General features: G+C 38.1%; 1 protein-coding gene across 1 annotated transcript; it reads left to right on the top strand.

Annotated features, from left to right (window-relative positions):
• The first annotated feature begins 490 nt into the window (after nt 1-490).
• LOC126844969 (insulin-like growth factor-binding protein complex acid labile subunit) lies at nt 491-27996 on the top strand. The gene is made up of 2 exons (XM_050583503.1): nt 491-1029; nt 24848-27996. The coding sequence occupies exon 2, from the start codon at nt 24875-24877 to the stop codon at nt 26675-26677; it is 1803 nt and encodes a 600-aa protein (XP_050439460.1). The 5' UTR covers nt 491-1029; nt 24848-24874; the 3' UTR covers nt 26678-27996.

Genomic DNA, 27996 nt, shown 5'->3' with positions numbered 1-27996 from the left:
AACGAAGCAGAGCAGAGGTGGCGGCGGCTTACTCTCTTTTACGAGGGGTTCGAGTTTTGATGGCTTATCCCACCGCGGTCGCCACCCCACGTTAACGCGGTCCTCTGCCGCCGCTCCGCTGTCGCCGGATGCTGCCGCCGCCTTGGTTCGGTCGGGAATCATATAATATATTAGCGTCGTCGGCACACGCGGCTCCCCCCCCACGCTTACGTCCCCTAATGGCGTGCGGGGCGAAGGGAACGGTAGGCTACATAGAGTGGTGGCAAGAGCAGCAGCATGAGCGGCGGCGGCGGCGGCGGCGACGACGACGACGACGACGACGACGATGATACGACGTTGTAGTTCGGTGAGCGCGCGATCGTGTGTGTGTGTGTGTGTGTGTGTGGCGCGCGCGTATCGTTGGCAGCACTGGACGGGGGCGACGGCAGGGGCGACGAGAGGACGGTTTGGGTGTCGGCCGGCGGATAGGTCGCGGCGGGCAACTGCTGCTGGCGCTATAGTGCTCTGTACTCACCAACACATACACGCACGGCATCTCGTCGCTAGGAGGACTCACTACTCGTCGCTGTCGGCCGGGCGTTCAGACTTCAGTTCGCCCAAGTCCGTCTCCGGTGTTTGTCCACGGCAGTCGCAGGTGTTCCGAAACCGATTTTTTCGAGTTTCGAGTTTTCGTAATTGGCGTTGTCGACGGGCGAAAAAAAAAAAAGGATTATTTTGACTATTTTTTACAAACGATATTAAATGAAAATTTCGCTTTACCTTTCCAACAACAATAATAATAATATTATCATCGGTTCGTTTGGTTATTTTATTGTATTCTTTTGGTGAATTTTTATTCTTTTGCCGTTATCAAATAATTGCGGCTTACGAAAAAATCTAAATTTTAATATTCTGAAGTAAAAATTTCATCCGGCCAAAATTGTGGCACGATTCGTTCCACAATTATCTCAGCAACCGGACCGGCAGCCAAACGTCATCAGCTTCCACACCAGCATTCGAGGCCAATCGTCATGGACTTGTTTGTCGACGGTAAAACATCTTATATTTATATTACTATTTTTTCATCCTAACACCTATTTTAAGTTATTTAAATGAGCCGTCCGTGTGTGTGTGTGTCGTTAAAATTGTTTATTCGCCGGTAAACTGTGGGATTCAGTTGTAAAATAGTTCTAAATAGTTTTACTACATTCGAATTTATCCGAAAGAACGTCTAAAAAATAAATTACTATTAATTGTTAAGAGTAAAATATAAACAATAGAAAGTATATTTAAAGCTTTTAAGTTTTTATTTAGAGCGACGCGATATTAATTACCGCGACTATTCCGCCCGAAAATATAATTAAAATCAAAAAAAAAAAAATAAACATTTCTGTCGCGTTAAGTAGCATCTTGTTGTCGCATGGAAAGTTCCTATAAAACTGTGTAAAAGTAATTTCCCATCGATAAACAATAATTGAACGTGCCAAAATTGATAACAGAAGTATATTATAAATATTATACTACAATTTAATGTAATTTCCATTTTCTCGGGAACCAAGCACCGCGGGACACAATATTATAGGTAGGTACGCGGATAATAATAATTACGAAGAAAACGACAAGATGATAATAATATATTTTACATTTATCCACAATTGTTACCGTGCGATAAATTGATACAGACTAGAGAGAGATACAACAGTGAATCGTTCCCGGAAAATCATCCCGCTTTTGTCAAAACATAAAGCTAAGTTCAATTATTATTATTATTCTCTTTAACCGCCGCCGCCGCAAAGTTTTAAACGCAACCGACAACACTTACCGTGAGACAGCCAAAACCTTTCATTAACGAGTTGTACTTTATTATTATTACTTCCCGTTTTGTGTTCTCGAATAATAATTATTGTTGTGTCTTTTTTAAAAATCCCATCTCACCGTGTCATATTATTAGGTATTGTCCACGGTTGTATACAGTGCGCCTTAGTATGATAACATTACAATATTGGGTAAAACAAAAATACATATACACACACGGGATAATGTTATGACAAATGTCGCCATTTCACCCGGCAAGTCGAATCGCTCGCAATAGTCCCTAAAGGCCTCCCCCTCCCCCTTCTACCCCCCTCGTCGACGTTGGAGACTTTTTGCGGTTTTGATATGATGTAAATGTGTTATTGGATTTATGTGTTTGTATATTTTGTGTTTTTTCTCTCTACATGTACCTACTCGGTGCAAAACCGATTTCGTGCGTGAAATATAATATACAACTTGTATGGAGGCGGCGGCGGCTAAAAAAAAAACAATAGCGTTTCGGCGATGAGAAAACGCATTATATTGTCGTCGTATCCAATACATAATATAGGTACGGTTTACAAATGATACTATTCGCCTTTGACAATCGATTTTCTCGAAAATCCAATCTGTACTCACCAAAACAATCGTTAAAAACGCTACGATTGCGCCCACCCCGACCGTCTCTCTTATATTAATAATATATTATTATTTTTTACTTATAATAAAGTTACACACCACCACACACACACTAGCACGATTATTGTTGTTATTATTTTTTGTTATTACACTCTATACAAGGCGATCGATCCAATCCGTCTCTCATCATCGAGACGAACGGCAACCGTGAAAGAATCCGGTTTTTTATTCCATCGAATAGCGACCGCATAAAAAAATACGCGTAACGAATCGAATAAAAAAAAAAGCATAGATCGGCCGACAAACGGTTAAATATAATAATAATAATGTGTCTGGCTGAGATAATACGGTCGGTTTGTTTTTTTTCTTTCTTATTTAACGCCTCATTAATGTATTGGATTAGAGCTGCGGCTCGTCTCGACCTACCGCCTGCATAACTTGTCGCCCAATCTTATTATACATACACATTCGCAATCGTTCATCGATCAAAGTCCGAGTTGCCATTAAAAACACTAAAAACGTTAAAAAAAACAAATACCTAACCCGTCGGCTACTACGTACGGTTATCTTAACATCCTGGGGGTTGTTTTTGTTGAGTATAGTCAGTCAGTAGGTCGAGTACAGCCCCATCGGTATGATCTGAGAAATTAACTATGCATCAACACACAAAGTTCCCAATTAGGAACAGACCGCTTAAATAATATGGCAAACGCCTATATGCCGACACGGTGTTCGCGTTGCATAACGCAAACGTTATGAACATTCGTTTTTGGGCACGACCACAAGCCGTTTGTACACAATATAAACACCTAAGCGTTTTTCGCGCATTTATATAATATGTACATACTTATGTGTGTGTCGCACGCAAATAAATAATATAATAATAGTACAAGTATATAATATACAAAGACGTATGGTTGTGTCGCTCTTTTAGATTGCGACATTGCGATTTTCGTTCGAGTGTCGTTTAAGGGGTTTTGTTTTCGTCCTCTGATATTGCCGCCGGCTTTTTAGTTTTGGATGTGACTTTTCTTTTCTTTTTTATTTCTTTCCACCTTTACCTTGCCGTGTATACGATTATTAATATTATCCAAACGCCCACGCGCAGGACGAAAACGTTTAAAGACAACCAAAGCCCATTGCTTTCTCTTTAGGCATTCGCCAAAAGTCACACTATAAGTCGTTCGCCCGAAGACGAGCTACGACATATTATTATTATTATTATAACATAGCGGCGGTGTGTGTGTGTGTCCTATGTGTGTATATCAGCTATATATTATATATTTTATAAAAATAACACTTACCTGGTTATATATACCGCCTCCGCGCGCTATGACAAAAATGTTTTCAGTCCACACAAGAGAAAACGCTGCTGAAACAAAATAATAGTTGGGGTCGTTATTTTTTTTTGCTATGTTGTGGCCGGACTAGCCGTGCTTTATCCTGACAATATAATATACACGTGATGTATTAAATGTATAAAATAAAAAAGGAACATCACGCGTATATTATATATATTATTATAAATGTATACATTTTATACCAAAACCTTAAGTATATCATATAATAAAAATTGTTATTACCATAATATAATATGTGACGTAGGTACGGAACACCACCTAGTCGGGAAGTTATGTAAATTTTCTTAAAATCGCTGTAAAATTTAACGACCGCGGACCTCGGACTTAGAAGTTTTACTTGACGAGTTATATGGGAAAAAAAGCATATTATACTAAAAACGCTACGAGACGACCAGAGCCGGATAAAACAATAATAATCGGACACACGCACACACACAATATGTCCACAAGTCACAGGTATTAAACCACCCGCAAGGTCTTTGCTGTGCGGTTGGCCGGCTAACGTTTTCCACCAATACGCATAATATTTTCATTTACTATACAATATTATATGTATTTTGCCACTCGACGTCGATTAGCCCTTTTTTACAGGCGGCCGGTGAAAATCGGCTTTTATCCTGTGTACCGTTTAAAAACTTTATACTCCGTATCATTTGTTGTTGTTGTTATAGCAATAATAATATGAAAAGGGTGTTTTTTTTTTTGCTCGAATACGTGTGCAGGTCATAATATCAATCCATCGCCGACAAAATGACCTTCGTCCGGCCCGCTATTGTCGGAGTGACTGAATAAAATTGCACACAAACGGTCCGAGTTTTTGCAGCGAATCCGTCATGGCCGTATCCACCGACCGGCCGGCGATCATCCATCACAAAGTCGGGAATAAAGGGAAAAAAAATGTTTCAAAAACCATGGAAAAATAATGACAGTTTTTTATTTTTGTTAATCATTCAAATAGACAGACGCGGCGGCGACAGACCTTCTGGCTTCTAAGTACAAGCCGTTTGAGACTATTTTGACCTTAACCGCAGACCAACTCGGACCAAGGCGGTTCTTATGGTCGTGTAGGTTACTGTCGCACATCACGGCCGTGTAATGAACGATTAATCGTACTTGTATTTATCAATAACAATAATAATCGTTTAATAATTCAATTTCACGGCCGCTTTCATTTGCCTTTTCTCGAGCATTGCACGGCATTTCATAGTACTTACAGAGTTAAAAATGTTCAAGTTCAACCAAAAAAAAAAACCTGGTTAAAAGTGTTATTCCTGATTTCAAGAAAGGAATAAACTTTTTCTACTTTTTCCTCCCCCTACCACACTCTTATACTACCAACTAGATAATACTATTAATTGTAATCTAAAGAGGCGCTCATCGAGTAAACCTATGGACAAAAACACATTATTTTAAAACGGATTCCATTCTCGTGTTTATAATTTTAATTTTGATTGATTACAATTTCACTTAAATATTAAATGTAAACGTGTAAGTGATAATTTCTTGGACATTTTTACCTGGTTAGGTATTATAGTGTGTTTTACGAGCGCTGCACTATTATCGGCATTTCGAATTGTTTTGAGTTGAGCTCTTTCGTTGGAAACTTACCGTCAACAATTCGTTTTGTGTTTTTAACGGTATCGGTATAGATAATTCATACGGCGACGATTGTAAATGGATTTAGTTCCGCAAAAAAAAAAAAAAGGCAAGAAAATCATAAAATATTACATTGAACGCCGACCTCATGTCATGATCGCGCAGAGGTCCCGGCAGCTGGTCGACAAATCCCATACTGACATGTGTTCTGGTCGGCAACAAATTGTTTTCCTAAATAAATTATTGTGTTGTATTATTATTGTGTCTGCGCGGTGCAAAGATTGCCGGATAACATCAATAAGCGATACGGGTCAGTGTCGTTAATCAATTATTATTCGGGACTCGGATATATATATATGTACAATAATAATAATAATAGTATAAATCTATACATTACCGAACACAATGTTATTAATTATTATTATTACCGTCGGACGAACACGATCTCAGCCCAAACCGCAAACGATAAGACGTCACAATAATTGGTACGTTGTATATTATATACAATAATTTAATGTAGAGCTGCCGCTGTTGTACGACTGATGTCTTATTAGTTATTTCACACATACACACACACACATATGATATGATATGGGCTTGCATTTTTTTTATTATTGCAATATAGCATCGCGTATAGAACGTTATATTTAATGTGCCGGTAGGCTTGTGTGACTATGTTGTACTCACAATGAACGCCGTTTGTGTTTTTTCGAAGCCGCTCCAAACTTATAATAAAATATGTGTGACACTACCGTTTCTTTGTGTTAGCTGCACGACCAGCAAGACCACGGGCCACGGCGAACAAAAACTATGTATAAACACAAAAAAGCTTTATAGTCGAACAATAATTATTCCGTGTAGCATCGGCAATGTGGGCACGTGCCTAAGGTTACCTATTAGGTATTAATTGACTTGGAGGGCAACGATTAAATTACAAAACCCCGAGGATTAGTTTAAGATGAGCGTTTTCATTTCAGAACGTTTTTTGCATAATTTGAAAATTCAACAGTGTTGTAAAGAACATACTTGGACGAGTGAATCGGCAAATGAACAGCTATTTTCAGTTCTGAAAGAGGGAAATAATTATGTACAATCTTTTACGCTAAACAAATTTGGGTTTCCAAATTATTGACAGTCGCTGTTCTTGACGGCTTGAAAGTTGAAGAAAACGGACAACTGTGGCTAATCATGATATCAATTGCTATATTGGTCCACGATTCGTTTCAGTCGGCTTACACTATATTTATACTCGTATTGTTATTTCCGAGCTTTCAATCGCCAGATCGACCACCGAGCCCGAACTTGACCCTTATGGTAGTGTTTTTCTGCAAAAGAGTATTACACGGTTTGCACGTGTATTGCCCAATGCGGATAATGTTTTCCTCTCTCGTACACTGTTTTCGTTAAACGTTTTAATGAAAAATAAAGCAACAATGTAGCGCCGACGGACCTTTCTAATTCAATAATTCAAGCGGATCCTCGTCCGTTATTTCATACAGGGTGATTCTTTTATCACGGGCCACTCAATATCAGGTATAGGTATATTGGCGTCGGAGTTTTTTTCCCCGGGAAATCGAGTTTACACATGCTGCATGTGTAGGTACTAGAGCCGATTAAGCACATACACATTACACACCTATATATTCATTTATAAGTATAAATATTTTGCTTTTTCTTTTCTGCAAGACAACGCATTTATCGTGACTGCCCCTGGGCAAAACGCGTTAATCGTTATCGCTGATTAGTTTTTACAATAATTATTATTACACTAAAACTTTAATTTACTCGGTTTTGATTTTCTATGAAACGGCGCACTTGTAATTGCAACTGTATATAAAAACATTATAATAATTAATAATTTTTTAAAGCCAATATACCTAATTAAAAAGGCGGGTTCATCAATAAGATATAGTAATAGTAACTACATTCAATCTAAGACGATAAATCAATCATAACAATCAAGTTTTTTTCATAATAAAACAACTCTTTTGTGGTCAAGCGTCAGTGCATTTTTTTTTAGGTTTTCAAAGTGATAGCGTATGGAAAATATACAAATTATAATTTTTTCAATTTCGCAAATAATAATACATATTATTTCGGTGAACGAGTATCGTGCTTTCGATCGTTTAATATCTTTTCGTCATCACTCCGTGTTTTGGACATCAAACAAACAAACGTCAACCGCATATTATTATATAATGACAGTTAATTACGAGCACAGCCGATATGATATTCACCCTTTTTCGACAAAATTCATTGAATATTCAACTGTACACTAGATTTATAGAACGTTACGTTTACACGTTTTCTGCTTAACAGCGCTCACAAAAACCTACAGTGGTTGCGATAATGATATTGTATGAATTAGTTATGAACCGATTAGGTTCGCTCGCGTCGATGGGTTCGCCTGCGTAATAATATTATATTATCATAGTCGGGGGGAAAAAATAAAGAGAGACTGAACAAAGTGAGCGAATATACATAATAATAATCCGAGCACGATCTGTGCGACCGTCCCGCAGGCTGCGATATAATAATTATGTTATAATCCATGAAATATATTAGGATATTAAACACGGAGCACAGCCAGCGAGTATAATAACTAGGATTATTTGTCAGAAAACCCATCATTATAATGGCGGCGCACATACATACGTTATCAAACAGATCCGAATGCAGCTACCGGTCGTCGGAGACCGTCGTGTTATTATAGCTATTATTGTGTATGATGAAAATAGCGCCACTATGAGTAGGTATTACCGGTCGGGCTTTTGTAATTAATAAATTTAATATAATGTACTTTATGCCATCGCATCCGGCTCGTAATGGCCCTGTATATTATGATACATCACAATATTCTGGCCTTGGAGCTTTGTTGACTTTGACGATAGGTAATGTTCCAAACCACTCGAATACAACGAGTGCCCTAAAATGATCTATACTAACATTGATTCGCTGCTAATTCTTGGTCAAATATTTTGTATATTGTAATATTGTATTGACATTATTAGTATTGCGACGTGGAAATCCGGACCAAAAGAAAATTCTGGGCGTTTTTTTTTGTGCTCACATAAACCTTTGTGGATTTTGTTGCTTGTAATAATACATTGTAAAACCGTGCGTTATACATAATGTCGTATGTATAATATTATTATTTTTATTATAATAGAAGAACGGCAGACGCGGCCCGCTTAAACCTATAATGCCCGACGCGCGTTTGACGGACACGACTTAACTATAATGTAGGGAGAATACCGATAAAGGATTGGCGTAACCCTCCCAGCCCCCTCAACGTCAATATATATTTATATTGTAATATATTCATATAATATTATACTCTATCCCGGTGCGTGGTGGTACCTCTGCGCAATATTATTATTATTACAAGCGCACATTCAGACGGATGTCGTCACTGTATAACGCCTCATTCCGTCTTGCCACAAATTTAAGCCCTCCAAGGGTGGTTGGTACGCATTTTTTTCGGATTTAAACCGGGAAAATATAATAGTAAAATAAAAAAGAATCCATTTTACAATGACATCATCGCATGTAGGTCACGCGGAAAATGAAAAAAAAAATTATCAGATACATTTATATGTAGAGTTATTGCAAGTATCGTTAAAACTACTATCATATCGTATTCGCATGTGAATGGTAACTCAAAGAAGTATAAAAAAAAAAATTGGTCTCCCGAAAGAAACAAAAATCTGGCAGAAACATAAAAAAAAACAGGCAATCGTTTCGCGGTACGACGATAATAATAACAAAAATATTGTTATTTACAAAACTTACCCCCAAATGCCAACGTAAACGGTATGTGGCGCTCAATAATAATAATAAACATAAGAAAACCGATGTGGTGGCATCGCTGTTGTACTAACAATGTACGGCGTTAGAAATCACAAGTAGGGTGTTCGTTTGCCATATGCGCCAAAAACGAATAAGAAAGGGGAGAAACGGAACCAGGAAGGAATTAGTGCGCAACCCTAACGGACTTGATTACTGTTCTTATGGAGGTCGACCAACCCATGTAGGTTTTGCTCTAAGTAACAATTAATTTCGGCCTCTGCTTGTCCGAACAAGAAAAAAAATATAGGTAGCCGAATAATTGGCTTGAACTTAACTTACAAACGGTGCATCCCTAGAAAGAATTTCTCGGTTTTAACTAACTATTAGATAGGTCACTTCTAAAACGGTGCTAGACTATAGGTGTATTATTTTAGTGGATTGATTTTTCCATGAAAAAAATAAATGCTCCGAGGAGATCCTTTTGAGAAAGCAATTCGGTATTGACACTTGACGCAGTCTTCTATGATCAACTCGGTTGCAAACAACAATGAAACGGTATTTCCACGCCTAATGCAAGTCGTTTGTGTATACTATTCACACTTGAGACATCGCCACAAGAGGTATGTGTCAAAGATAGTTTCGGCATAGTTTTCCTTTGCTCACTATAGATTCTTATTGCTACTGCTTTATATATGTATAGTTTCCTAACACAAATATCACTCTAGAAGACAAACACGTGTATACAAAAGAAAGTCGAGAGTGGGAGGGAGACAACAAACGATTGTGATAGCAACTGTTACCCTAAGTAACCGTTTTTGTTTTCATCTAAACTCATTCGAAGTGTTTTTTTATTTATTCTCATAACTAAAACAATTATTTCTGCGGAATTTGGCCCGTCGTCAGTTTAGGACGACTTTCGGCAAGTACACCGCACCCTGTAGTCTGTAGGCAGTAGGACAATCTTGGGCAGCACGCTTTATGTTATTGATCCACAGTGTTTGGCGCTCGGCTCTTATGAATATATACACACGTGTGTGTTTGTGTATTAAACTTTAGGCGCATCAACTATGACCGTGCACGTTTGTTGTGGCTGTAGTGAAAAATCGAATAGTGAGTATAGGCTAATTTTCATGCACAATCATCGTCCATTTATTGCCTTTATAATAATATATTATATGCCCTCGGGTACAGTATGATAATAATAATAATAATAATAATAATTTAATGGTATGGTATACGGTCGCCGTTCTGCCCATTACCCAGTAAACCCGTACGCGTTTCTAGCATCTCATCGCGTATCGTTTACACACACACATAAGTACTACATAAGACACCTGTAATTATTAATATAAGTGAACATGGTAAACATATTTTCTGCGTGAGAGGAGAGCTCACTTGCCGTCTGAGCGTAGGCGCTTCAAAAGAATAATAATATCGACTTAGAAGCGCATCGAGGCATTATCGATTTTGTGATTACACTTTGCACAGTGGTGGATACGGCCGAAATTTCCATCCCATCGTCTAATTACATAGTCGTCGTGCACAATAGTTAATTGGGTTCGGCATCGCTCATATATTAATGCGTGTATTAGTAGACGGCCGGTGCTGTGGGTAGGGCAGCAGCAGTTATGGGAATAGATAGGAATCGGATACAACGCATTATCAATTCACACAAATGGAACATAATATCTACTGTATTGCAATAGTTCCGACACGAGCTGTCTAACCGACAAGACGTTGTTCTGATACGATTTGTATAATGTTATTTTCATTATTATAATATATTGTGTAGACAAACATAAATTACAGCGTTCAAATTGTATGCCATTTTATAACAATGTACAGACTGTCATCGACAGTGAAAACCATATCCTTAGACTAATGTATTTATGCAGTTTTTTCTCTATAGGGTTGGTAATCAAGTTATTTGTTGTAGATTATTTTCAGAGCCACGCGAGACTTAACGGGCCATAAATATTGTGTTCGATATTCTCTAGAATTTTTTTTAATGTTTAAAAACATCGTGGCTTAATAGTTGATAGTATTTTATTAAATTGTCGGCTTACTTCTCCCTGTATAAGGTAACGATGGTAAAAGGTACCGTAGTTGCATAATAATAGATCTAGCACAACAAAATTAAACAAAAATGTTTCCTTAATAGGATAGTCCAAGTTTTATGAGATGTTACATTTTTATTAGGCTATGTATGCAGTTTTTATATTTTGTACTAGTGTTCTTGGAATGCGGTCCCAGTGGTTGGTTATATTATAATTAAAAAAAAATATAGAAGTGAGCTGGAATCACCGAGCTTGTTATTCCGAACTTCTCCATCACCACAACAAGCTACTTAGATGAAATATAATTTATAAATACATGGATGTTTTATAAAAGTTATAAAATGTGTAGATACAATAATAATTTATTGTAGGTACACTCGTTTGAACACGCATAAGAGCTTTTATAAAAAAAAAAAGAAGAAAACAAACAATGTACAAGCATTGTGTGTAATCTTTGAATATATTTTAGTTTATAATCGAGATGTTTTTTTTTATAACTGGCAAAAATCGAGTACAATACAAATGATCGAAAATCACTATAACGCGATAGTGCTGTTAATTCGTAGAAAACTATATACTTTTTTTTTACACACAATATTTTTCATTCTCAAGGTAAAAAAAAAAACATTACCCGATATCAACACAATATGGATCCAACTGTGACAGTGTCCATATATTCGCAGTTGTAATATTATTATAATTTACCCAATGTTATTTTGGCTAGGCCGACTTGTTTTAAATAATTCTAAGATCACCGTTGCGTTAAATACGAAATAGGCAGACATAAGCAGGCGATCTCGACGTCTGAGTGAGGCCGGGGGAGTTGAAATAATAAAAAGGTCCTTAGTCTCTTTCCTTTAATGTCTCGATGATTACGACGACGACGACAACGGGGGTCCACTTAAACGTTCCTAACGGGATGCTAGAGTAGGTTTTATTTTTTACATTATACTCGACGGCCGAGTGTGTTTGTTTTGATCGTTTTTACAATTTCCTATGTGTGCGTGTGCGTGTTGTGTGTACAGCCCGGAAAGGAGACGTTCATGGATAGGCAGGATATATTGACGAAATGTTATGTTTACCCTTAATGTGTGTGTATGTGTGTGCCCCGTACACAATAATAATAATAATAATAATACATCAAAATATACTATATAACAAAAACATCAACAATGCAACAATGATAGACCTACGTGGTAGTAAAAAAAGAAAGAGTCCAGCTGCCGGATAAATATTATGTAGAAATATATATATATATATATATATATATATATATATATATATAATAATAATAACAACAATAATAATAATGCTCTATCTACGCAGTACAGAAAATATAATAACACCAGGACGGATTGGTTTTTAATTCCTTGGCTCCCCGTCGGTAACGAAAAGGAAACCGATGACTAAGGTATATACTGTCAGCGAATTGAATTTGACTTAAGTAAAAAAAAAAAAAAAAACCGCATGGCTATCCTTTCGAACATTTGGCAAACGTCCAAGTGTGTTTTACGTTATAAGTACGTCCCCGGACTGAAGTACTTACTGCTGGTGTTCCTTTATTTTACGAGTTTTGCTCCACGCCTTTTAGCGAGTAGCTGCGCTGTTCTGGAGATACTCTTGCTCAAAGAAACATTGGAAATATAATATAGATATACTTATATAAAAATCAACTGTAAAGATAAAGAAGCTTCTTGACACGTACAGTTGTGCGTCACTCGAACGCGACGATGCGATAAGTACATCCTAACAAAGAGGTGTTTTTTTTTAAAACCGAACCTGTTAAAGACTAAGATGATCGAAAACCTTTTATTCTATTTTTATTTATTATATAAACGATCTTTAGTTATTTTCCAACGAAGACCGGCCAATTTTTCTGATAAAATTATCACCATTATTATTATTATTATAAAAAGTTAGCTCTAATTCGTTTTTAATCGTGTAAAACTGATTAGGAATCTTTGGATCATATGGCGTGGGTTCACTGTAGCTAATAATCTTACTATTTGAAACACTCTATTCTTGACATAAAGTGTTATTCGCCGGTATTCAACTGATATTACATTATGTTGTACAGAAATGATAGTAGATTTGGTCTTTACGATCACCGTTATCGCTTGTATGCACCTCCCATAAAAGCTGAACCGATAATGTACCTATGCTACACCATCGTCCTACGCCGTCTGTACAGCGTAGTATTATATTACACTGTGCACATTGCACGCATATCATATTATTATTATACATTCACGTGTGCGGTGTACGGGATCATAAACAGCCACCGTAAGCCGCGACTGTCAACGAGATAACAAAAGTAAAAAAAAATTTCAAATAGGTAATTACAATCATAATAAAATCCCTGTCTGGAACCGAAGCGGGAGAGCCGTTTCCATCCTTTTGCACTTAACACTCTTTTGTTGGTTAAAAGGTTTTTTTTGTTTCATTGCCAAATACTATGCATATTACTTACTTCCTACTTTCCCACGAATAATCGTTTCTTTTTGAAAAATCATCGATTTCGCTGTATTTGAAACAACTTTTTGATTTCTAAACTTAAGTTTAGACACCTTATATCCCCGTTGTGTCCGTCTATTTGTCTGTCTGTCCGCTGAGCTATACGTTGCCACAGTTACATTTTAGGGAGATTGTTAACTGTCTACAACCTGGTAATTTAACATGCTCGCACAGTGGGCTCTCCTAACTTGATCATTTTTTATGCACGCAATTTAACGACATTGGCGGTTCAAGGCGATCGCACGAAACCGTTTCGTATTACAATAATTGTAATTTGTATTATTATATTACAACAGCAGCTTATGAACGTTATTAAATGGCTCGGGGATCTCGGCTGTAATCTGCACGCGTTCTTCTCCGAAAATCATTAAAGCCCGTACAAAATAATATTATAAGCGCGTCATTAAAATATGTCGCCGGCTAGACCTTTACGACGGTATTGTTATTATATAATAATATAAATCGCATGATATTAAAATGTTAAATTGTCACGTGACCGGCCAAAAAGCTCAACAAGACGGTGATGTACTTTTAGTGAAATTATAATGATTTTCGTGCCACTGCGTATGTGTAGTAGTAGGCGAGTGGATGGTTTATACGTACCGATCAAAACGTCATATATCATGTTATTGTAATAACATTCGTATATAATATAATATATATGCATATTTTGTATTGTGCACGGACAGAAGAAAACGTCGCCATGTCTGTTGTGATTGGTAAAACGTTTGACGTGTATCGCAAAAAAAAAAAAAAAATTTTAAATCGCCGGTGTAAGAGGGAGGTCCCGTATCTATGTATGTATGTATACATTCTATACAGGAACAGCAATGGTAGTAATACCGCAACGTGTTTGATGTGCACCGTATATTATGTATATCTATATATATATATATATATGTATGTGTAATATTAATGTAACACTGGCGGTGGGCCCTGCTTTAGAGCCCATTTAATAATGCAGCTGCCGTCGTTCGGTCCGGTGTATTCTCACTCTCTCTCCGCCCGTTGTTGGCCGTCGTTGTCGTGACTATAATATAGCGACTGCAAAAAGAGAGAAAAAAAAAAGAATAGAGGTAATAACATATTATATATATGTGTGTGTGTGGTGTGTAGGAAAAAAAATATATATGTATATATATACACTCGTATGTTGTATGTATAAAGAGGCCGCCGAGAAAAAGGACTAGAAACGATCCTTGGCATTAACCGCGATTCCGCGTTTGTTAGAACCCAGTCACGCCTTCCCCTAGTTCTCCTTCTCCTACTCACGCCTCATTCCTTACCTATATATATATATATAGGTATACTCATACGTTAATGTAACGTACCTTTATACTGACGTGCTATTTGTGACAACCACGGCATATTAGGTACACTTGTGGGGCCCTACATACGTGTTAGCCCATAATATTGCATGTATCTTTTGATAAACGACAAGTATACATCGGCATTTTTCATCTATATATAAATGGGTCTGGTAGTGTTCTCGCCGAGTCGATATCTCGGTGAAAATAGCCGCAAAAGGACTGCGTTTACATATTATTATTATTATCCGAGGCTGGGCCCCCTACCCCCGGAAGAACGGCGATCAGAGCGAACGCGGGGGAGGAAAAGCGGTTTCTGTTTATGGTAAAAAAAAAAAGTGTATTTTTCGGATGTTTTCATATTATATTATTATAATATACGTACTTGCGAGTTGACGGTGGGTAACGGGTTAAAAGGTTTTTTTTTTGCGCTTGTAAATCGATAACCGCAAGACCAGTCGCCTAGCGCTCCCTGACTTTAAATTGTACCTATATCCTCCACAGACCTCTACCCCATGCTATACTGTGGTCACTTTCATGGTCCGGCTCGATTTTTGGATAAACGATTAAATTTAAAAAAAAAACTAATATCCGTCAACGCATTTCGGATGTACGACTCGGCCAAAATTACAAAACCGTGTATAACATTGCGGGCACAAAACGGCTTTTGGTACCGTGCCAACCTCCTCCTCTCCGTCAGGTCCGCCCCCGGTTTTTCCTTTGCCTGCCGCCACGTCCCTTCTCATTATCACTGGACCACATTATCCGGGAAAAAAATAGTTTTCTCCCCTCGCAGACTAGACGTTGCAAGTACCTCGACGCCGTTATATGCGGTGGCTCCCCGAGGAGCAATAATTAATTATCACACAAGCGCGGCCGACCGGTCCCGCACCGCACTGCATACAACGATTTAACGACCGTTTCTCAATAAACGCAGAGCCGACACAATCAATATAATAATAATAATAATATTCCATATAATATACAACGGTCCATGTATGGGATGTATACCGGTTACGTTAGGTTTGTTGTACAACGCGGTCACGACCGAGTCGGTAATAATTATTGTAAATTATGTTTTTTATATTGTCCGAAGTAGAAAACGATGTTTGCGCCCGATCCAAGAACCGTCGCTTAACCGTCACGTGTGTTTATAATAGGTATACAATATTACACTGATATTATTATAGACCGCATGTAAAACGGTTTGTGAATAACAATAACAAACCTGAGCAATCGTTTGTGGATTAACCCGACAATGGGTATAAGTTTCGCGTGCGCTCTTCAAACCCTTTGATGCGATAAAACACCGGCGCTTCGAAACACTAGCTATTTTACATTTAGCTACTACCACAAAGCAGTGTATCATAATAGCCGTATTTTAATTACCAGCCACCTAAGATTTGCATCGAACATACGCCGTATAAGATATTCCTTTCGCTACGGTCATCATCTGTTTGCGAAAACTACAACCCGGACGGTTATTATATTATTTTTTTTATGCGTTTCGACCAAGATATAGCTTGTATTGTGTAAAAAAAACCACATAAAACGTCGTGCTTTCCTAATCTCTTATGTAAACATTATTAGTCGATTTCCAAACTAGACATAATAATAATATGTAGTATTATAAACAGTATTATAGAGTATTAAATATCATTATTGACGCCTCGTCCGCCGAGGCTGTAAATCAAAAAGGTGTACCCGAACACTCACCTACGCCGACTTGTCGACATCATATAATATAATATTCATAATACATAATAGGCCGGTTTGATCACACAAAATATACATGGTACCCATGTAGTAGCAATAATAACCATGCAACGAGCAACTATCTGAACGACCGTCTCCGCCGGCCTCTGGTATCTTCAGTCAGTAAGCATATAGTATTCGAGGCCGTTGAACTACAGTGTAATATTTATTGTTGTACAGAAAACAAAGAAACCGAGACGGATATTATTGTGTTGGATCTGATCATTTCACCGCTCTCGCTTGAGTGTAAGTCAGGCAAAGCACAGGCTGTACAGTTCAAAGTCAAAGGCGATTTGTTTTTATTGTTGTCGTGCGTTTTAGATTTTGTTTTTAAAAAATACATTAGTCACGATTCGTTTCGGCTGCAATACAGTTCGGTATCTATACCCCCTCCCCCCCCCCCGTAGGGGTCGAAATTGCAACGTGGAAAAATAAATAAATACAAATCTATAACGCACAACACATAAGCAAATAAATGCGAAAGGCCGTAGAGTACTCGCCCCCCTCCTTCATAAATTGTTGCATTAAACCCATCTATCGACCCGAATCGACGACAATAGGATTAGCATTAGTCTCACCCTAAAAAATAAAAATAAATATATAATCTTGGCAGAATAACGACGATAATACAATAATAATATTATTATATTTTGTTTTGTATGGATGGCGGCGGCGACCCTCACGGCATAGGAGGAGATTATATCGCGTTGTTTTATAAAAGATGAATAAAACCGCGTCACGACCGATAAAAAAATATGGAGATTAAAACAACACTAATAAGTTTTTTCAACTGACCGAAATTACTTAGGTAATAATTATTAGGTTATAATAATAACAGTAACGGGAAAAAATATTTTATCTAGGTCTCGGTCGTAATGCACTTATACAATTACATAATACTGTCTTACACAATCTACATATATAAGAAAAAAGAAAAGGAAATTTTATCTTTAGGTGAACGTGCTTTTTATTGATTTATTACTCTGTCACTTATATTATAATATATTATGTACATAATTTTTATTACAAAAAATATGAATTTTCATTTTTTAGGTACTTTTTATGTTTGTCGGTTGAAACGTTAACACGAGCCAAAGTCTAAGGAAACGCTTATTATTATAATATTATGTGAATTAGTGTGTCTGTGTCTACGCTTTTTTTTTTATAGGATTTAAATAATATTATAAAATTATTTTATGTGCAAGGCCAGCCTGGTGAGGAGGAATAGGAATATAGAATACATTATATTATTATATAGTAATATTTTTCAACGAGGAGTCAAACAAAAGGGCAGACCTCCCCCCCCCCTATTTTTTTCGACTTGTCAATAGCGTATTAAATAAAAAAACCGTATACGAACACTAAACACCACACAGATGTCACAATAATAATAATAATAATAATGTATAACATTGTCGTCCCGGCGACTTCCCCGGGAAATACACACGTGCAAGTGTGTGTGGGAGGCAAAACTGTCATATGTTGTTGTGAGTGGCGGCTTGTAATGAGCAAACTGCAAAGCGGACGCGTTAGGTAAACGACTGGCCCAACCAGAAAGGAAGCAAAAAATAATTCGGAAGGTATAATATTTATTCGTTTTAATTTCGGCTCGAGGGTAATCCGGGGTTGTCACTCTCGGCCCTTTGGGAATTTCACGGTGTCCCCCCTAAGGACCTATATCCGCCGCGGTGGTTTTTCACAGTAGTTTCCAAGACGTCGAAGTGCAAACTCCGAATGTGCGGTTCATACGCGTGAGTAGGTATAAAACATGCGTGTGTGTATTGTATAAATAATAATTACTATCGTACGTTGTGTAAACCATCGACCGTTAAGTCATTTCGGTTCATGATAATAATTATTATTACTTGCACCCGGCCGCGTCCTCGCGGCATTCGATGGGAGGCGCAACGGCCGGCCGCCGCAGCGGTTTTCCCTTCGTTTATTTATTTATTTGTTTTTTTTTGTTCGTGTTGAGCCTAAAACTCATAAATCTTTATCGATAAGTAATTGGTATTGTTTAGGTGTTTTTGTGTGTATGTGTGTTGTATTGCTGTATAATAATATGTAAAAAACCTTTTATTATCTTTATCGTCCAATTAAGCGGTGCCCTCGAAACCCACCATTCCGCGGTGCCCGGCCGCGCTTGTTTATCTGACACATACAAAAAAAAGTTTAATAATTCAGTTTCCACTTTTGTTTTTTTTTTATATATTTTCCAATTCCGTGACGTGTAACGTTCGTATCGCTTTGGCAAACTGCTTTTGTGCCGTCTATAATTGTATTATAATAACAACATTACAAACCCGGCGCGGCGGTGTAAAATATCAAAGCTCGAGGGGGTTTGTTTTGTATCATCAGTTTTTACATTATTTCGGCGTATAGCCCCATTGGGACTTTTGCCAAATGTCTTTGACGATCCGAATAATATAGAAACGTGACGAAAAACACCGTGTATTTACAACTGGAGTACTAGCCTAAAGCGAATACAGGGTGATTCTTTTAGCATGGCCCTGTCAATATTTCACTGGGTTAAATTAATATTTGAATTTTTCTTCTTGGTGTTTTTATATAACATGATCTTAATTTTCCACAATTTTTTATGTTCCTACCCTGCCTCCCAAATTTGTTTTTTTGATAGCAACTTTAGATTTTCAAATAGCAAAAATGTATTTATTTATTTTTTGTTAAAATTATGAAGAGCTATATATAAAACATGTGCACTTTAATTTTTAATTTTGGATGTGTAGTTACCTGATTACATACATTTTAATATTATGGGCGGAAGGAACGTCTTAGCTTCCAATGGTCAATAGGTTTCCACAGCTCCAATACTTGGGACACATCATGAGAAACGAGAGCAGATATTCTATACTGCAATCATCCCATTTTAAAATCAAAAGTTTATATGAAAAAAACTTATTTGGGAGGGGGATAGAAACAAAATTGAGATCACACCATATAAAAATACTATGAAAAAAAAATTAAACCCAGTGAGATATTGAGTGGTCCATGATAAAAGAATCACCCTACACTTATTTTTTGATATAATGTCTATCTACTCAACTAGCGGGAGCGGTCATAAAGATATTATATAAATTAATTTAGTTGGTCGTAAACTCGCAAAGAGTACCTACGTTGGAAATCTGAATACTCACAGACTCGGGTTTACCGCGGCCAGTGCTCAGTACTATAATAAAATAATCATCATGATATAGGAACGACAAACGCTGCAACGCTAACGCTTAATTAAAAAAAAAAAAAAACAAACATTTTAATTGCCCGACCCGGAGATAACGCATAAGTTATGGGGTACATAGTGTATCCGGTGACGACGCCTGCTATAATAATATATTATGCTAGGTATATAGCTAAAACCTAACGAAATTGGATTTTTAATAATACTCCTAGTTGCGTTTCAGCGGGTTATATGGGTACAATTTTTTTAAAGCGATTTTAGATTTCCAAGACCCATCGATACGGGTAATGCATGGGTAAAAAAACAAAATACTATAACGTGTATTGAGTTATTTTACTATATTATATATGTATGCGATATAGGTGCAGACTGCGAGTTACTTACTTGTATAATGATACGGTCTGATACAAAGTTCTCAGCGTGTGAGTGTTTGGTTAGCAATTTGGTTACGGTTTTATTATTCATAATACATGTCCGGCCCCGGGACAATGCGGTATTGTCGCCATCCATAAGTAATGTGGCATCTTCGTTTTACTTTGTGAGTTTTTACTTTGTTGTAGTACAAACTATATTGTCACATTTCAAGTTTTCCGATGGTTTAGTGATGAGAACATGGAAAAATATAGGGTTGGAATAACAACAAATTATGGTGTGGAGGGACACAATATATTTATAGCTGGAATAACTAAGTAAATAGTTTGGCCGCAACTACATGTTTAGTTATTCGAACATATACATTTATTGTGTCCCTCCATAATTTTAGTTGATCCAAATATGTATTTATTTCTGTGTATCTTAAAAAAGTTCGCTGTATTTTTGGCTACACGCCGCGGTTGTATTACTCGTATATTGTCATTATAGTTAATAACATGTACACTTGACACTACAAGTAAAGCAGTCCATCTCCGACGACGGGTAAATTCCATTCGGCCGTTAAATACCGACGACGGCGTTCCAAACACAAATCGCCCAAGCCGAATAGACAGATCGTCCGGTAGTCGGAGAGGGAACAAGATGCTAGGGGAGGCGCCGACACAGCATACAATTGTATACACTCTAGTTGCCACCTCCACCGGACCACCCCCGAAACATCCATTAAAATGAGACTAATTTGTTTTCACGGTTCGTTGGTCTTTGCAAGCTTTCGGGTTTTCAAAAATACATTATTTGTAGTCTCGCACACTCGCAAAGAAACGCGTCTGGGAAGTATAGAAAATCATCAAAAACTGCCAAATAGACGATACCCTATCGATATTTCATTGCGAGTTTCACCACGCAGATCGGTTGCAGCTGTTTTCGGATGTCATAATAATAATATCGCGTATATAGTAGTGGTACAGATAAATTGGTTGACGGTGGACACGCTATATGAATTATTCGGCTTGCACCATCACTTATGAACGCGTCCGACGGCCGTATTTGCAATAACAGCGGTTGTATATTACTATTATCATACATTATACGTAGGTAAATCAACGGTGGTTGTGTGTGTGGTGTTTAATACGTCCCTTGTGGTCCATACGCAGCGCAATGATATTATGTATGAAACGGCCAGTGCCCGGAATCTAATATCCGCTAGCGTGTGTGTAGTGTGTACCTACCTACCTCGGTATAAAATACAACCGCAATAAACACCGTCCCAGAAGGACATTTCATAAACATAATAATATCATGATAATAACTACAACGTTATTATATGGTGCATAAGTTAAAATGTATAGGACTAGCCCAACGTGTCGCCCTCGACATACGCACGGTTTGGTCCGTCCGACATTAATTAATATATAATTTTAATATTATACCCAACTGGCCCTAAGCGTTGGACAACATTGTCGTATGCTGGCGTCGAGCGAGGGAAATATAAAAACGAGAAACTACCCTAGACGGGGTTCGATCGTTTGCTATAATAGATCTTTATGCCGTTTGGAGACGAGCCTATATGTTACAATATCAGCCCGAATACTTCAGAGTTTGGCCCCGTAACGTTTAATCATTTGTGAATCGTAAAATCGGTCACCCCCGGCCCGCCTCCCTAAAATGACAGTACCTACCCCTTCTTTATACTCGGAATCGAGCTTCTGATTTTATCTTCGGCTTGCCTTGACCCACATGCCGGCGTTTTCGTTGTTTTCTCCATCGACGAGTAGTTTCTGAAATACAATACACTTGTAACCAAACTATCAATCAATTTACAGATTAAGCTGTAAAATAGATGAGCATAATATTACATTATGTACAGCGCCTAAGGTAGGGTTTTGGACGTTGAACGTTTTATTACTTTGGAAACGCCAATGCAGCAGCTTCACCACTGTAGCATATTATTTTAATGGAATAATTATTGATGGTCACTCGGCGCCTGGTTATGGTAATGATCTGGCTGTCATAATATTTTTTTTTTATAGTCGGAAAATGTATTATTGTAATTTTATAAGTGCTGCTTGCTGTTGATAATATTGTATTATACTTAACGCGACGTTATCGCAAGCTACTAGACAAATATTAACAATCAACTTTAACGACTTGTGTGCGATAGGCGTGTAACGAGTAAAATAATATGTAAAAAATAATTGTCTATAGGCCACACAATATAATAATAATTGTGAAACACATAATAATATTGTAATATTATGTCGACGTTTTATTTCGTGAAACGGTCACATGACAAACATTTACAATGTACATACAACGCAGAACATGAAACTAATAATAACAATAATTAATTCATGACTAAACACGTCTTTAAAGTGCTCATATCAGCAAGGCTGGGCAAGATAATGATGATGTATTAATTTCACTTAATAAAATTAGGTTAACCGACATTTTTATTTGTTCAAAATTAAATTAAACAAAGCTTATAATATAATCTCTTTGTAACTCTTCCAAATAGAGCTCTTTAGGCTTAACGACACTAATAGACACGTGCGAGAGTTGACAAAATGCATATTATCTTCCGCTAAAGAAATCCAATATCAAACTCAACTGAACTTATTCGGTTATTAACTGCTATTTTACGACCGTTCTGTCGGCCAGCGAACGATTAAACCGTTTAAAACCCAGAAGAACTGTTTTTTCTTTATAAAAAGACAATAGTTTATGGAGCGTAAACGCGTTTCGGAAGCCGGATAAAAAACGTCTCGCACGTGTGTACGTGCCCCTTCGATAATATAATGTTTTGTACATGCAGGTCGTTTAAATATAACCCTGGTTCAGAACGACCGTAATGCTATAATATTATATTCCTCTTAAGATTTTTTCTCGTTTCCCACTGTTCCTTTCTTGATCCGGTTAAGATGATGGGTCATCAACGCACGCCACGCTTAAACGAATCGCAGGGAAAAAAAAACATTACAAACGTCTCGTTTAAATACACACATGCCGAGTTTCCGTCAATTTTCACTACAATATTTATATATATACTTTTTTTTTTATACATTTTTGTTTTCATCGACATTGTCGCCGGCCCTACACTGTAGTAACCGCTGTTATGTATGTTATCTATGCTATTATTACACAGTATCTTCACACGACATTTCGCTGTTCACCGTGAACACATATTAGTATTATTAATAATGCATTGTAATCAAGTAATCTGTTATGCAATCGTCGCGATAAAGCAATAGACACGTTCGGCGGCGACTAAAAGCACTACAGCCTAACACTGAAACGATTGATGATAAAAAAATATTATAAAATTACTGTAGGATTCGTCGCCATGACCCGTTACCCTTTTAGATTGCGCGCCGGGTCGTGAAATACCAAACGGTAAACGATTATTGGAAACAATATATATTTTAAATGACCGTGTATACAAACGCTTAATCGAGTTACAGGTACACACAAACCACTTAATCATATTCCGAAGACTCATCAATCATCGGATCATGATAGTATATTCACGCGTAAACCCCCCCAACCTGACCCGAGAAGAGGGTTTTGTGAAATCTTTTCGGAAACGTATCATTTTTTTTTTTTTTTTTTGTTCACGCCCTCACGCCCTTTCGAAAAGAACCGATTGGAAACTATATTGGCGAGCGAGGGGGAGGAAAAACGATAATTGACACATATTTCATCACCCTCCATATGTATGAGTATGAGTGTACACTATACATACACATAATTTTCAGCTAGAATTACAGTTATATAATATTTCATATAATTTATGGAGTATAATTGCTGAGCAACAATAGCAAGGAATATACCGCTGAGATTATTGTTTGGGCTCGCTGGGGCGGGAGAAAAGAATTTGAAATTTTAAAAAGGTTCAAAGCAATGGAAACCAAGTAGTAGGGGTGGTAAATGGATAGCAATAGTACACGAGAATAATATGACGAATGGTTAGGGAAGCTTGGCGGATGGCGAGAATGAGGGTGGCAGACCCCTCTTGTGTAGAATGAGACGGCGAAAAAGGATTTAATGTGTACGCGTTGTGGCGTTATTATTGAAATAAATTATTATTATTACTATCATTATCTGTTTACACTTTAACCGGCGATCGTCTCAAGAGGTTAGGTCAATGCAAAAAAACCCGTTGAGATAAGATTCTTAACGATTAACGGTGGCTGTGTTGAGATACAATTTGTACAATAACAGTGTGTTATAAGTTATAACAATATCTAACCGTCAACGTTGCAAATAAGCATACTGTAATCGTTTTGTGACTATAAATGAAGAACTTAAAAAAAAACGCGAGCAATATTAATTTTTATTTTGTCACGCATTCGTTGTGTAATCATAATCATAACTTTGTATAAAGAACCATATTAATATTAGGAGCCTGTTTTTTTTATAATTGACAAATTAAACGTATTAACTACAATCAATCCGTGGGTTTAATGTGTGATTTGCTTTTGTGTGTTTCAGGCGTGTGACAGCCGACGGTGAACCCCAATGAGACGTACCTCAACGACAATGATGTTTAGCCGCGGTGCCGCGACTGCGGTATGGTTGATTATCGTGATGACCGCAGTAGTAGTCATCCAGGGCCACTGTCCGTCCAATTGTTCATGCGACGACGACACGCTAGTGGTGTACTGCAAAGATGATAACCTGGATGTCATCCCTATCACGTTGAACCCGTCCATTCAGAGGCTGGTATTAATGCACAACCGCATTAAGATCGTCGACGCCTCTTTCCAATTCTACGGGGCTCTCCAGTACGTGGACATATCGCACAACCATCTAGTCAACATACCGAACAAAGGGTTCGAGGCACAGGAAAAGCTCATCGAACTGCACCTCAACCACAACAAGATCTCGTCCATCAACAATAAAACGTTCATCGGTCTGGTCTCGCTTACAATTTTGAACCTGCGAGGCAACTACTTGGAAGACTTACCCGACAGGCTGTTTGCGGCCTTGCCCAAACTCGAAGAACTTGACCTGGGAGAAAACCGTATATCTCGCATCGATCCGGCAGCGTTTCAAGGTCTCAGCCGACTCCGAGTGCTGTACCTAGACGACAATCAACTCAGAGCCGTGCCTACGCCTTCCTTCAAATTCCTCGGTAACCTGGCCGAAATGCGAATCGGCCTAAACGCTTTCACCACGTTGGACAACGACTGCTTTACCGGCCTAAGTCGCCTTTCCGTGTTGGACCTCACTGGTGCCGCCCTTATCAATATCAGCACCGACGCGTTCAAAAGCCTCACCGCGCTCCGCCGGTTGGTATTGACCGACAACAGGTTGTCGGCTATACCCACTCGGCAACTGTCGGAGCTCAACCGTCTGGAAGAACTGTCCATCGGCCAGAACGATTTCACGACTCTCGAACCCAACGCTTTTAAAGGGTTGTCTAACTTGCGGACACTAGACATATCGGGCGCCGCTCAACTGTCGATAATCAAAAAGGGCGTTTTCACGGAAAACTTGAATCTGGAAACCATAAACTTCAGCAGTAACAAGCAACTTAGCACCGTAGAAAGCGGCGCTCTCATAGGATTGCCCAATCTTAAGAACTTGATTATGCGCAACAACGCATTTACGTCCTTTTCCGAATCGATGGTCACTTGGCAAGAACTCCAGCAGATCGACCTTACCGAAAACCCAGTGGTGTGCGAGTGCTCTGTGCTGTGGTTGAAGGAACTGTTGGTCCGTCGGAACACAAGCCTAATGGTATGCTCCGGTCCGGTACCGCTCAAAGGAAAGTCGCTCAATTCGCTCAGCTCGGAAGACCTGTCGTGTGCCAAGTTCTACACCAAACAGCAGGCTATAGTGGGTGCCGTATTCGGGTGCACCGTGGCGTTCATAGCGCTCATGATGCTTCTGGCGTACCGGTTTCGCAAACGGTTGCACCACTCGTTGAAGAAGACGTTCTGGTCCAAGGAAACGGTGGTCAACCGAAAGGATCTCGAGTATCAGAAGACATTTTCAGACGAAGAGTACATAGTGAGGAACTCGACCGCTCAACATGGCCAACACAGACCCTATGCAAGCGGCGTATCCGGCACCGTCGATCGCCGTCAACACCACCATCTCCACCACGGCCAGCAGCCGCCCAACCAGCATATTTACCAAACACCGCACCAGCTGCACGGCGGTCAGACTTTACAGCCTTATGCCCACCACCATCACCACCAGCAGCAGAACCTCTACCACCATCAGCTACAGCAGCAGCAGCAACAGCAGTTCTACCACCAGCAAAATACCTTGCCCCACCGCAACGACAACACTATACCGGTGACAGAGCTATAGCTAGAGCTTTTCGCCTCGACGTCGGCCGAACAGGCCGCCGCCGACAGGCGATTTTTCCGTGGCGGTTCCTCGTCGGACGGGACCACTAGCGTTACCGGGTTCTCCTACATTTCTGGCGAAATCTGTAAATACAACAACGGCGTCCAAACCCTGAGTCATTCCAATAGCAAACAGAGATCACTTCAACACCAGCAACAGTCATCCGGTTGCCGCGTTTACCATCCACACTCCTTACGCCGTTTTCGTGATTCTTAAATTGATTCTTATGTCGTGGGTCCGCCCCCACGCCCATACCCTAAGTTCCTCCCATCACGGATTTCACTTTTTCTCTCAACACTTAGGTTTAATAGGATTACTATTATTATTATTATTATTATTATTACTATAATAACTATTTAGTAACTCGACGGTCTGCTGTGGGTTAAGTCGAGTTATTACCCCCCCCCCCCCCCCCCGAACCCTGATTTATATTAGAATTTTACTGTATTCTATTAATTGTATGTCATAATGACATTATAAAATATAGTATACGTGTACGAACAATGTACATATAGTTAATAATTACAACAATTATTTAGAATAGTAAATATAACATTACAACGCAAACGCCAATGTGTATCGCTGACAATTCGGATCAGAATGAAATTCGCCGTGTTTCAGTTTATACTGATTCACTTTGTGTATTCGGATTATTGACTATTATCGTCTCGGTTTACGGGCAAGTTGCTGTTTGTGTTGTTATTGTCGCGTTTAACTATTTCTAAGCCATCGAATCGATTGCAAAGCGTGGGCGTCGAAAAAACTGACTGTTTCCTATATATTATACGCGATATACATATTATTGTAAAAGCGCGTGTATTATTATAGATCGACAAATATTCTGTGAAAACGTGACGATAGTTTTTTTTTCAAACAATCTAGTCTTAGAATAATAAATATTGTTTTATTGTGTGTATACTTACCCTAAATGTATTATAGCAGTTTTAAGACAAAAACATTTGTACCTATGTATATAATTTATTTTTGTTATTATTTTTTTCTGTAAACTGTCGTTGCATTTCTAGTACACTCTATTATTATCATCTTTGGATAACCAATGTAAGTTGACCACCCATCCTTTCTGCTTAGAAATTCAGCCGTCAACGCGGTTCTCTTACTTTTTGTTGGTTTGTCTTTATTACACCTACTATCAATATTATTACTATGACTATATTATACTTACTTATTATTATTAATTATTATGATTATTATTATTAATTATATTATATTATATTCAATGTAAAGGAAAACAAAATATAAAACGATTTACAGATACACAA

Source organism: Adelges cooleyi, unplaced genomic scaffold (genome assembly GCF_023614345.1).
Source record: "Adelges cooleyi isolate 19-005CV unplaced genomic scaffold, UGA_ACOO_1.1 ACOO_flye_CR_arks_rails_tigmint_CR_PRNA_651, whole genome shotgun sequence".
Classification (NCBI taxonomy): Eukaryota; Metazoa; Arthropoda; class Insecta; order Hemiptera; family Adelgidae; genus Adelges; species Adelges cooleyi.
This window is presented reverse-complemented; position numbering and strand designations above follow the sequence as displayed.

Coding starts and splice junctions, on each gene's coding strand:
- LOC126844969 (XM_050583503.1), top strand. CDS start 24,875: ATGAGACGTACCTCAACGACAATGATGTTTAGCCGCGGTGCCGCGACT.